General features: G+C 43.3%; 1 protein-coding gene across 1 annotated transcript in view; it reads right to left on the bottom strand.

Annotated features, from left to right (window-relative positions):
• The window catches only part of LOC144684639 (14-3-3 protein gamma-B), a 70,390-nt gene extending 56,783 nt beyond the window's left edge, over positions 1 to 13,607 (bottom strand). The window contains exon 1 of the mRNA XM_078548701.1: positions 13,366 to 13,607. Within this exon, the coding sequence (XP_078404827.1) occupies positions 13,366 to 13,452 (87 nt within the window). The 5' untranslated portion in view covers positions 13,453 to 13,607. The remainder of the gene's footprint in view (positions 1 to 13,365) is intronic.
• Positions 13,608 to 13,892: the final 285 nt, after the last annotated feature.

Below are 13,892 nucleotides of genomic sequence, written 5' to 3'. Positions count from 1 at the left end.
ACACACACTAAAATTGTGTTTGTTGGTGTTAGGTGGTGTATGCTTGTAAAAAGTGTAACTCTAAATATATATAAAAATGTGTAAAGATTGGCTCCAGTTCTACCTTTTACCAAACTGACTTTCTGGAATAGCACAGGCAGTGGAAACTTATGGGTTTATGTCAACATTAAGAAATCAGAAAAGGATTTAAGTTATAGTGTGAGCTGTGTATAGGTCCCTGGTAGTAGCTGTGAAGTGGTAGATGTAATAAATACAGAGATTGGACAAGCATGTAGCAACGGCAGAATGGTTTTAATGATGGATTTTAACTTTCGTATTGATTGGAATAAACAGACTAGCCAGTCAGAAAGTAAATTCCCAAGGAGGTCCAGGATGGTTTTCTGCAATAAGTCCTAAAGCCAATAGGATGCATGCTATATTATATATGGTAATGAGCCAGATTTAATTAACAGCTTAATGGTACATGAACATTTATCAAATGGTGATCATAATATTATCAACACTGTTGATTCAAAGGGAGAAATGTGAAACAGCTCCTAAGGTTCTAGGTTTAGGCAAGGCTGACTTCAATGCAATAAGATGAGACAGAGACAGCCTGTCCACAGTAAGCTGAACAAATCTGTTAATGGGTAAATTAACCGATGATCAGTGGAATTCTAAAAACTCAAAGGAGATGGTGGATCCTGTCGGATGGTTCCCTGAGCAGACTGTCAAAGTCATTTGGCAGAATGCCTCATCACCAGAGCTTTCCAACAAGCATCAAGATGTAGCTTGGCTGGTGGTGAGAAAGGCCCTCCGTCAGATCCTTCCTACACGCTAGGAGTCTCACCCCCTCTGCATGCTGCCCTCGAGATGACTGTTGTGGGAAAGAGATTGTTGTTCACCTCCTTGTGGAATGTGCTTTTAGAAAGAAGGTCTGGAGAGAGATGCAGTGCTTTTTGTCGAGGTTCATCCCAAGTAGTTCTGTGACACAGGACTCCGTACTCTACGGGCTGTTCCCAGGGGGACATATCGAGACAAACATCAATCTGCAGCAGAAGGATCATCAACTCGGTGAAAGACGCTCTTTGGTCTGCTCGAAACTTGTTGGTCTTCCAGTGCAAAGAGTTGTCCCCGACTGTGTATTGCAGACTGGAACATTCCAAGGTCCAGGACTACGTGCTGAGGGACGCATTAAAGGTTGGGGCAGCCACCGCAAAGGCGCAATGGGGAAGGTCGCTCTCTAAGACCTTTCTGCCATAGTGCACCGAGGGGTTCGGAATTGTATAGACTCCTTGGGCTGTACAACTCAATGAATGTATGTAGTGAAAACTAAATGTATCATAGTTGTATTGAAGCACCTCAGAGTGCAACATGATGTGTGTTGATAGTGCAATGGTATTGGAGTTGTCTGTAATGACCATATTGAAATGACTAATATTCATTGATTGTATTGAAGCACCTCATGATCCATGTGGGAAATGTGAATCTGATTGCATTTTTTGTGATGGCCATTTTGAAATGTTTCGTAATGTTCTTTCAGATATTTTATTAATAAAGTATATTTTTCTGCAAAAAAAATTCTAAAAACTCAAGCCAAATCTTTCAGGAGTGAAATTAGGAAACAATTCTAAAACACAAAAGTTGATAGAGATTTGAAACTCTTTACAAATAATTGCTCTAGCATCAATTTCCAATTTTAAAACTGAGATGAGATTTTTTTGATAATCAAAGGTATTAAGGGATATGGGGTAAAGGCAGATATATGGAGTCAGGTCACAGATCAGCCATAATTCCATTGAATGGCAGATCAGGCTGGAGGGGCTCAATGTCACATTCCTCTATTCCATGAATCCCCATCATGTTTGCCCTCGTGTCAGCAGCGACTCCATTGGCTGGGTCGTGTGAGCCGAAGAGATGACGGCTGCATCCCCAAAGACATTCTCTATGGCGAGCTTGCATGCTATTGGAGCGAGACCAACAGGCCACCCATGTCTGCGATACGAGGATATCCACAAGCAAGACTTCAGGTTGACCGGGATCGAAGGCGCTGCACAGGAAGTCCTCGCTGCTGACCAGAGTGTCTGGACACAGTCAGGGAGGGAGTGGAAAAAGCAGAGGACAAAAATGACCAGATGGCAGAAGAGAGCCCACCGCAAGGAAAAAAAACATCAGGCGACCTTGGGGCATCTGTGCCAGTAATGGAAGGGACTGTCACACTCAAATCCACCTCAGTCACAACAGACAATGTTCAATCCAGAAGTGACATACACCCTGGGCAGTCTGTCATTTCCCAAGGTGGACGGATGCCATTATGATAGTCCATGGAGCCGGACAACTAGACAATCATAGACATCCACTTTAAAGGCTTCAAAGCAGATATGACCAGAGCAAGCAAGTGCCATGAGGAACTATCTTTCTACCACACCTTCACTATTCTCTATGGAAAAAAAAAAGCTTTCCAGAACAGTCTTTCACTGATTCTTACAGTTCATGTGACACATGGGCAGGATCCAAGCAACAGCAGCTGTAGCCTGATGCAATGAATAAATATTATTCCATTATTATAGCACTATTAACTCAGACAGACTTTTAGGATTAAGTTTAAGTTATTTAGTTTATAAGTTAAGTTTATTGATGATTGCATCAATCATTGCATTTTATTCACAAAGCTAAAACTCAGCCCATGAATGAAAGCTCAAATTAACAGGCTATTTAAAATGAAAAAATCAACTTTCAAAAAGGACATCAACAGTCTCACATTCTTGTTATTCTTTGGCGAACAGCTAATGAATTATTTGTAGGGGAAAAGAATACTGAATGCCACAAAATCTGGAATAGAAGCAAGAATTAGGCTCTGCTGAAATGTCCCACCCAAAAATGTCAATCCATTTGTTTTCTTTTGGATGTTGGTTGACTTGCCATGCATTTCCAGGAATGAATCCGATGATAATTGAAGCTCATCATCCAAGTAATTTCTACTCAGAGATAAAATGTGGGTTTTCTTTTCCAATGGCGACAACACAAGTCGAGCAGCAGCAACCCTGCCATGGTTAAACTGGGAAATGACAGGTTTTTTGCCGAGGGAGAACTTGAAGCTTCATTTTTACTAACTGGGAATCGGGAGCAGGTAGACGCTCAATGTTCAGGGTCTGACATCTTTCACCATCTCATTACTGCCAAGTGATATCCAGCACCCAATGGTGTCTCAGCCATTTAATGGAAACTGGGCTGGTTCACTTGCAATTGCCACCTGCTCCCAATTTCCTGCAGCAATGTTAAGAGGAAAGCCAAACAGCCCATAATCGCACTTAAAAAATACACGGCTGAGTTGCTTAACATTGTTTTTCCTTTTAAGGGTTTCATATTACTTGGCTAAAAGCTAAAAGATGATTCAAGGCAGAATCCCTTTTACTGGGGTGTCAGAGCCTCCAGTAGTAGCAATTTTAAATACATCGCCATCTGACAAGTAGTAACATGGGAACACATCAGACTGTTCATCATTGGATGCAAGGCACTAGAAAACCAATCAAGGAAACCACTGCTTCTCATCACTTCCCTGTTCCGTAATCAAATGACGGCAACTTTTTAAAAAAATGTAAGGTGAAGGAAACTAGCTGCAGTTGGTGTTTCTTTCAGAGAGCAATCTGGTCACAACTATTTCCCTTGCATTATACCTTTCTTAATCCTGGAAGCAATACTTGCTTTTGCGTCACCTTATTTGTGCTCTCAAACCCCACTAATGGCTTCACTCACGATTAACTAGTTTACAGTGGAGTTCCTCTTATTAGGCTGGAGAACACAGCAGCAATTTTGCACCCAGCAAGATTATACCCACAATAGAACTGAGGTGATGGGAGTCTAATTAACCCTTATTTGGTGGCAGTGAGTGGGCAGAGCAAGGTTAGTCAGAACACCAGGAAAACTCCCTGCTAGTCTTCCAACACTGTTGTGGGATCCAACAGAATCAATGGGAATAAGGCAACGCAGACAGACATCTAATGGTTCATCCAAATGCAGCACTTCCTGGGTTACGCACTCGAGTGTCAGTTTAGCAAGCCTGGTCCCATGGCTCCATTAATGCCGCTGTTGAGCAGTTAAACATGTCCTGGTGTGACCCTAGGAAACTCCCTTCCTAGCCTTCCCTCGTTGTAGGCTAGGCATTTTGCAGAGGCAAAGTTAGACAATACCATATAGTTAATCAAGCTTTACAAACCCATTTTCTGCAGTCCTGAAACAGAAAATCAAAATACCCAGCACAAGACATTGCTAGGAAAGGTGAAGAGAGACCCCATCATAGGAACACTTCAAGCAGCCAGTTATTATTGTAGTAGCATGAGAAATATTCAAAAGACTTGCAATCTTCAGCTAGAGACATCTACTAGGAAATGTAGAAGTGCCACCATGAGAAGTGGTCCTTGCAAGCTTGCCATCTGTCACTACAATCAATAATGAGAGGCACAATCCTTTGTTTTACTCTTTACTAAAAGGGGCAAATCACATACACCAGTGGAACATGCTGAATGAGCACCAGAAAACAGCAAGACACGAGGAGAGGTGTCACTCTGTTATATCATCCAAAATAATGTCAGCGACTAGTCTTTAAAGACCATCTTAAATAGTCAACCTGACAAGCCAACAAACTGTCCTCAGTCTCTGCTTCCTCCCCATGTTAGAAATGTCTGCTCCAGGCTAAATACCAATATGGCTATGGAAAGCCCAGGTAAGGAGCACAGGAGTATGGGTAGAGGAGATCTTCATCAATTTCCCTGTCAGGAGAGGCTGGAGCCTCTGCTAGTGTCAGTGCCACCCGTCTTCCGACAGAGAGAGAAAAAAGAATCAGTAAAGTAGATGACGGTCAGGTTTTCCTTCATTCTAATGCATTGCAAGGCTGATATTCCAAAGTCCTCAACAATTCCATTCAGTTCTTTCTTGCTCAATAATATGTAAAGTTAACTAGGGTAATACTACAGTTCCAGGGGATGTATCTCCAGAGAGTTTAGATATATGGTATTATATGTTATTTATCTCTATTCTCCGCCTAGTTATAGACAGACATGTACTTTAAATAAAAATGGCAGGATAGAACACACTCCCCTGGTCTACGGTCCTTTGCCACATTCCTGGGTCACAAGTCACCTTTTTGCCAGATTTTCATATTTCTCTCCTCTAATCTGCTGTAACCATTTACACCTCCTCTGTGTACACATCTTGTGTTTCTTTTCTTGTTCCTTACAGAATGTTGCGTTACAGAGGGATATGGATGTTCTTTTACATGAATTACAAACAATCAGCATTCAGCTACAGCAAGTAATTAGGAAGGCAAATGGAATGTTAGCCTTTATTGCAAGGGGGATGGAGTATAAAAGTAGGGAATTCTTGCTGCAACTGTACAGCACATTGGTGAGACTGCTCCTGGAATATGGTGTTCAGTTTAGTTTTGTTTCCCTTACTTGAGGGACATACATTACTATGTAATGGAGGCAATTCAGAGAAGGTTCACTAGGCTGACTCATGGAATGAGGGGGTTGTCTCATCAGGGAAGGTTGAGAAAGTTGGGAATATACTCATTGGAGTTTAGAAGGATGAGGTGATCTTACTGAAAGGTCAGATTCTGAGGGAGCTTGACAGAGTCGATACTGAGAAGATGTTTCCTCATGGAGGAATCTAGAACCAGGGGGGCACAGTTTCAAAATAAGGGGTCTCCCATTTAAGATGAAGACAAGGAAGAATTTCTTCTCTAAAAGGGTTTTTTAGAATTCTCTTCTCTAACAAGCAGTGGAGGCTGGGCCATGAAAGCTCCCTTCCATCATTTAATCATTCCTGCCTTCCACCCTATCACAGAGCTTCCCTTTTGTTCTTTTTCCCCCAACATCTCCCCTTTACCTCACTCAGTACTTACTTAGAAAGGCCAGACTGAAACGTTAACTCACTCTCTCCCCATGTGCTGCCAGGCCTGTTGAATGTCATCCAGCATTTGCTCTTCAGATTTTCCAGCATCCACAGCATTTCCTTTATACAAGCATTTTGGTAGGATGCCCTTTTAACTCCAACTACAAGACAATACATATTTTGCCCTTGAAGACCAGAAAAAGCTGTGAAGTCCATTGCCAGATGTGTTATAAGGCACCATTTTCAAACACTAAGATTATTCTTCTTTCCTCCCACTTCCTCCAATGATTCATATTGGGGTGTGGTCGTACTGTGATTCATTCAAATGATCACTGTGCCTGTGGGAATCCACTCTGTACTTTGCCTTATGGTTTTACCACTCATTTGCTAAACTAATCACAATCCAACATTGGTGACTGGCAACAGCAGTTGGCAGAATTCTGAACCACATTTAAAAACATCATAAGTGGGTTGAAGACTATGAAAAACTAAAAGAAATATTCACAGAGCTGGTATTAAATGGGACATTTCAGACTGACCCAACTGAGGAACGGATGCTGAACTATCTTCTTGATACCATTAGACTTTAAAAAAATATTATTTTCAAGGTCACCATTTTAAAATTATTTCATGGGCTAGCTTTTATTGCCCAGCTTCATGAATACAACTGGAGTGGCTTGCTAGACCATTTCGGAGGGTAGTTAAAAGCAGATCACATTGCTGTTGGTTTGGAGTCACACAAAGACCAGACCAGTTAATGCTGGCAGATTTCCTTCCTTAAACAGCATTAGGTAACCAGATGGGTATTTGCGACAATCCAGTACTAATACTAGCTTTTTAAATCTAGATTTTATCTAATTGAATTTAAATTCCCTCTGCTGCTATGGTGGGATTTGAGCATGTCTTTTTTTTCTTTCATGGGATGTGTGTAGCTGGCAAGATCAGCATTTGTTGCCCATCCCTAAATACCCTGGAGAAGGTGGTGGGGGAGTGGATCATTAGTCCAGACTTGTAGATTACTAGTCCAGTAACATAGCCACTCTGCTGTCGTACCCTCCATTTATCACAAGAAACAGCAATCTAGAGCTATTCAATACAAACAAGATAACTTGCAGAGAGCGCAGGCTGTTCAATACACTAAACATCATCTCTCGCTTCCAATGTGCATGGTTGAAACATGGGTTACTAGTCATAATGACAATCATTTGAATGGGCAGCCTGTGCCATAAAGTAATCATTTTGACATGGGAACAAACGTGCCACTTTATAACAATTACCAACATCACACGTACTTTCACCTTTTCTTTGTTAGCACTATTTAAACTAGTGTAGTTCAATATGTTAGCCACTAGTCCCATGTGGAAGGCTGGGAAATCCAGACGTGACTAATTGCATTTTTGATTAGCAAATGAAAAATGAGTAATAGACCCCATTGTTGGTCATATGAACTCAATACTCATATTTGCAGCCAACTTTGAACTGTACTTGTGTGTGTTTGCTAGTAAAGTGGCAAGGTGAAAAGCAGAGATTGTGTGTGTTTTTTTGATCGTCAAATGCTTTATTTCATTGCTTACTGAATGGGCAGAGAAGTTTAAGTACGTATAATGTGTGTATGAAGTACGTATGTGTGCGCAAGGAATTTTCAATTACAATTAATGTACATAACTAAAACAGTGTCGCCATAGGCACACTTTCTAAACTTGTGATTTATACTGGACGATTAAAGAACCCAATCGTCATATGTACACTTCCCTGTGCATTTTACATGTAAGGAAGAGTTTTAAAGACAAGCTGGTTTCTGCAATCTTATATCCAGTATATTTAAACTATTAGAAAATCTTAAATCTAAAAGTGTAATTTAAAGGAATTGAGAAGCTGATTTTAAAAAATTTATTTTCATGGGATGTGGGCACCGACAAGGCCAGCATTTGTTGGCCATTCCCAATTGCTCTTGAACCAAGTAGCTTGCTAGGTCATTTCAGAGGGCAGTTAAGAGTCAACCACACTGCTGCGGGTCTGGAGTCACACATAAGGACAGTAGATTTCCTTCCCTAAAAGGACATTAATGAACCAGATGTGTTTTTACAACAATCGATGATAGTTTCATGGTTGCCTTTACTAAGACCAGCTTTCAACTCCAGATTTTATAACTCAAATTCCACCCTCTGCCATGGTGGGATTTGCACCCGTGCCTTCAGGGCATTATTCTGGATTACTAATCCAACCACACCACCACCATCTCTGTCTAAATTTGAAATTGCATCTCTAGGGATAACTAAGATACATCTCAAAATTATCTCCCCAGGCTATTCCAAGCAAAAAAAAGCAGCCAAATTCTACTGAATCCATTTGGCAGTTCTTTCAAATCCATTTCCATTGCCTGGGTAATCAGAAACATTGCTTGCGAGAAACCTGACTGCACTACATTCAATTAAACTTTCAAAGGACAGGAACTTATGACAAAGGCTGACAAATACCTTAGACCTGATGGCTTGCATCTTAATGTCTTAAAAGAAGAGGCTGCAGAGATAGTGGATGCATTGCTTGTAACCTTCCAAACTTCCCTGGATTCTAGAAAGGTTCCAGCAGACTGGTAAACTGCAAATGTAATGCCACTATTTAAAAAATGAGGGAGGCAGAAAGCAGAAACCAAAGGCCAGTTAGCCTAACAACTGCCACTGGGAAATTGCTGGAATTAAGGAGGTAGAAGCAGGACATTAAGAAAATCATAATGCAATCAAGCAGAGTCAACATGGTTTTATGAAAGGGAAATCATGCTTAAAGTTCTTTCAGGAAGTAACAAAGAGTGGAGAAAGGGGAACCAGTAGATGTAGTGTATTTAGATTGCCAAAAGACATCCAATAAGTTTCCACACAAAAGATTACTAGACAAGAGTTCATGGTATTGGGGGCAATATATTAGCATAGATAGAGAATTGGCTAACTAACAGAAAAGAGAGTCAGGATTAATGGGTCAACTGCAGTTTGGCACACTGCAATTAGTGGAGTGCCACAGGGATCAGTTTCGGGGCCTCAACTTGATACAATCCAAATTAATGATTTGGATGAAGGGGCAGAATGTACTGTAGCCAAATTTGCTGACAGTACAAAAAAGGAAACAGAATCTGCAAAGGGATACAGATAGGTTAAACGAGTGGCAAACGAAATGGCAGATGGCATATAATGAGGTTATCCAACATGGCAGGAATAGAAAAGCAGACCATGATTTAAATGGAGATAGACGACAGAATGCTGGAGTACAGAGGGATCTGGGTGTCCTTGTACACTAATCACAATATTAGCACACAGGCACAGCAAGTAATTAGGAAGGCAAATGAAATGTTGGCTTTTATTGCAGGGGAAATGGGGTATAAAAGTAAGGAAGTCTTGCTACAACTGTACAGGGCAATGGTGAGACCACACCTGGAGTACTGTGTACAATTTTAGTCACTTTACTTGAGGAGGCACTTTAGGAAAGGTTCATAAAGTTGATTCCTGGGGTGAAGCAATTGCTTATGAGGAAAGATTGAGCAGGTTGGGCCTATACTCATTAGAGTTTGGAAGAATAAGAGGTGATCTTATTGAATCATAAAATTCTGATGAGGCTTGACAGGGTAGAAGTTGAGAGGATGTTTTCCCTCGTGGCAGAATCTAGAACTAGGTGGCAGTGCTTAAAAATAAGGGGTCTCCCATTTAAGACAGATGAAGAGGAATTTATTTTCTCAGAGGGTCATTAATCTTTGGAATTCTCTTCCCCAGAGAGCAGTGGAGGCTGGGTCATTGAATATATTCAAAACTGAGTTGGACAGATTTTTGATCTACATAGGGGTTAAGGGTCATGGGAAGCAGGCAGGAAGGAGAGAGAAGTGGAGGCCACAATCAGATCAGCCATGATCTTACTGAGTGGCAGACCAGGCTTGAAGGGCTGAATGGCCTACTGCTGCTCTTATTTTCTGCAAATATTCGATACCAAACCACATAAGGAGGTGTTAGGGCAAATAACCAAGAGCTTGACCAAAGAGCATCTTAAAAATGAGGGAAGAGAACAAGAGAGGCAGAGAGGTTTAACGGGGGAATTCCAGAGATATGGCCTTAGCAGCTGAAGGTACAGCTGCCAGTGGAGTGATTAAAATTTAAGATGGTCAAGAGATCAGAATGAGGAGTGCAGATATCTGAGACAGTTGCAGGAGATTAGAGATAGGGACGGGGAGGGCCATGGAGAGATTTGAAAAGAATGAGAATTTTATAATCGAGGAATTGCTTCACCAGGAGCCAATGTAGGTCAGCGAGCGCAAGGGTGATGGGTGAACAGGACTCAGTGCGAGTTAAGACACAGGCAGAATTTTTGATGACTGAACTTCATGGAGGGTGGAACGTGGGAGGTGAGCTAAATAGTCACTTCTGGAGGTAACAAAACCATGAAGGAGGGTTTCAGCAGGAGATGAGCTGAGGTAGGAGTAGAGTTGGGCAATGTTACAGTGATGGAAATCAGTGGTCTCAGCAAAGTGCAGATTTGTGGTTGGGAGCTTATCTCAGGGACAAAGACAACACCAAGGTTGTGAACAGTCCGGTTAAGCTTCAGACAGTTGCCAGAGAAAGGATAAAAAGGAGCTGGATAACAGAGCTGGGGACTGAAGACAATAGCTTTGGTCTTTTCAGTACTTAATTGGAGAAAAGTTTCTGCTCATCCATTACTGGATGTCAGATAAATATGCTGATAAATTTAACAGTGGAGGAGTCGAGAAAGGTGGTGGTGAGATAGAGCTGGGCATTGTCGGTGTACATGTGAAAACTGACGCAATGTTTTCAGATGTTACTAAGGGCAGGATGCAGGTGAAAAATAGAAAGGGGCCAAGGACAGATCCTTGAGGGACAGAAAGAGAAGCCATTGCAAGTGAGTCTCTGGCTACAATTAGATGAGAATGGACCCAGGTTAGAGCAGTCCCACCCAATAGTGGAGAGGTGCTGGAGGAGGGCGGTGTGGTCAACTGTGTGCAAGGCTACAGAGAAGTTGAGAAGGTTGAAGAGGGAATCATGTATCTTTGTCATGGTTACATGGGATGTCATGTGACTTTGATAAGAGGCATTTCAACACTGACAGAAGCAGAAATGTGACTTAAGGGATTCAAGCATGGGAGTTCCGGGAAAGATGGACAGAGACTTGGGAGGCGACAGCTCATTCAAGGACTTGAGCAGAAAGGGAGGTTGGAGATGGGGCAATAGTTTGCAAGGACGGAGGGGCAAAGGGTTTGTTTTCAGGAAAAGGGGCGGTGAGGGCAGATTTGAAAGAGAGGGGCACAGTAGCTGAGAAGGTACCCTTACCAATATCAGGCAACATGGAAGCCAGGAAGGGAAGTTGGGTGGTCAGCAGTTTAATGGGAAAAGGATGGAAGGAGGAGGAGGTGGTAACAGCACAAATTCCTGTTGGGAATCTCAGAGACTTCACATGTGGCATTAAGTGTCCATCTGATGGGGTGGCCAGTTAGACAGAGCTTAGAGTCTGTACTCTTCCACTGAAATTGCAGAGGTTCCCAGAGGACTATCCAGTTCATAAGGACACATTTGAAAAGACAGTGGTGGCTGCTGAAAGGTCAGTGTTATCAGATCAGAAAAAAAAAACATGCTTCTTATATTTGCATAAAAACGTGCCTGCAATTCAATAAACGCAGAAATGTGGTACCATTCAGAAATCTCTCACCACCCCCTCCCCAAAAAAAAAAGTCTTGGATTCGTTGGTTTCAAACCTGACTGATGCTCAAACTCAGGGGTACCCGGCCAGCCTGGGGTGGGAGCCGGCTGGCGCAGAGTTATAACTGGCTGGGCTCTGGGTGCACACCCACCCACGTGCTGAACACAACCCTCTTGTCTGAACTTGATGCCAAGCGAAGGATAAGGAAATAGAATGACAAAAATCAGATAGCTGAGACATTGTAAATTACACCGACATCTAATCCGAGTACAGGGCGTTGGGAACATTTACTGGTTTAACAGTGAGCTGATAATGCAGAGACTCTGACCATGTTCATGTTCGAGACCATACATTAGGCGCCTCTCTTTCGGAATAGACACAACAGCATTGTTACACAGAATCATCCACTTTAGCAAATATTCACCAAATTGGAATATATTCAGCCCATTGCCACTCCTGGATTGAATGGCTGTTATAACTTCCTTTTTCAGAGGGAAATGTCAATGACAGCACAGAAAGCGGTGTCAATGCGGCCTTTGGGGGGTGGGGGGGGTAATGGGCGTACCTAACATAATACAGGCAAAAGGAACAAATGCTGCAATAAAGGCATTGGCATGCGGAGCAAAGACTGCGCCACTCCTAACGCCCAAAAAAATGGTAACGCGTCTTCCAGCGCTTGCTTCATTTTGAAAGGCGACCAGCCCACCAGCCTGCCACAGCCACTGCTGTCTAGGAAAAAGCGGGACGGGGGGTGGGGATCTCTCTTCACCTTGGTACATTTCCTTAGGAATTAGCATGCCTGCAGCGTGACACTGGCAGAATCTTCTCGAATTGCTGCCTCCCAGAATTGCTTTGTTCCCTGTTTGAAGCAGATAGGCTTCCCGGGGGCAGACAGCATTGCATTCCAGAGGTCTGGGGAGGGGAGGGAGAAAGTGCCTCCGCCACTCCCTCCCCCCCCCCCTTTATTTTTGCGGGTCAGACACAGAACCTTTTGAGTGCAAGGGGTGAAAGGGGGGGGGGGGTGCGGAAAGAGGGGCTCCACGAGGATCCGAGTGAGGGTCACTCAGAGGGAGGGAGATGTCAATTTCAGCCTGATGTCAATTTCCAGCTGTCTAAACCATACACGGGTTTAACGGGTGGGGGTTTAAGGGATATCACTGAACGGGGGTGGTGGGGTTAATAGTAAGGGGAGCTGTTTAAAGCCATTTCATTCTGCTACATTTCAGCTGACACCGCGGGAAGGAAGAGACTCGATCGATGGAACACTGAAGAAAGCGCCGAGTTGGGCGAGAAATTGCTCTCAAAGGCACCGCCCCAGCCCGGGATTATCCGCAGTTCTTTTTGTGTCGGGTCAAAAATTACAGGCATATCACCTGTTCGATCTCAAAAGCAATATGAATTGACCCAGACATTCACTTTACAATTCAACCACCATCTCCTTCGTGCAGGATTGGATATTACAAATCAGCCCACTGACTTATGAATTAAGAAGCTAAACTAGACATTCCTATTAAAAACTCTTTTTTTCCTTGCTCCCACCAGCACAGCATCAAAAAAAAAATTCCAGGTCAGCCGCCTCCCACCGTGGGGCCTAGAAAGAAAATTTAAATGCCAAACAATGCGCTGAGACCTCGTCCATTCATTGCAAACAGGTCATCGCTTTGCGGCATCGCCCAGTGACACAGAGAGGCACGGGAAGAAGGGCTGGGATGGAGAGAGGGGGCGGGGGTGGAAGAAATAAACGCAAGAGTAGAGATAAATAAATGAATGGAGGAAGGCGGTGAAAATAAGTCACAAAGAACATACCGATTTCATTGCTGCTGCCATATCATCGTATCGTTCGGCTTGCTCAGCCAGCCTGGCTTTCTGCACTAGCTGCTCGCGGTCTACCATTTTGGCTAGCTGTGTATATTATACACGCGTATATAATACGATGCTGAACTATCTAAATTGTTGCCTTATTCCTGCAGCAAGAGCCTGTGTCGCCCAATTGCCGCAGCCCTGTCTCCCTGTCTCGCGCCGACAGGACACCCCCCACATTCCGCGCTGACGTCATTGCCCATATATAGGCACCGCCCGGCGTTGACGTCACTGGCCAGCTGACTCCCGCCCCGGATTTCCTCTTTTGGATACAAAGTAGCGAGCCCGCTGTCTCCGCCCCTCTCTCTCTCATTGCTGGGCTGCAGTTGCAGTTCCTGTCTCCCCTCCCCCAAACCACCTCCCTATTAAACTACACTTCCCAAGAAGGCCCAGCAAGAGGAGACTTTGCACTTAACCCCATCCTGGGCTTTTTTTGGGTCTTGCTGTGGCCCGTGAAATTGGAACCACCCAGT

This window comes from Cetorhinus maximus, chromosome 9 (assembly GCF_964194155.1).
Source record: "Cetorhinus maximus chromosome 9, sCetMax3.hap1.1, whole genome shotgun sequence".
Lineage (NCBI taxonomy): Eukaryota > Metazoa > Chordata > Chondrichthyes > Lamniformes > Cetorhinidae > Cetorhinus > Cetorhinus maximus.
The sequence above is the reverse complement of the archived record's forward strand: the minus strand, read 5'-3'. Positions and strand labels throughout refer to the sequence as shown.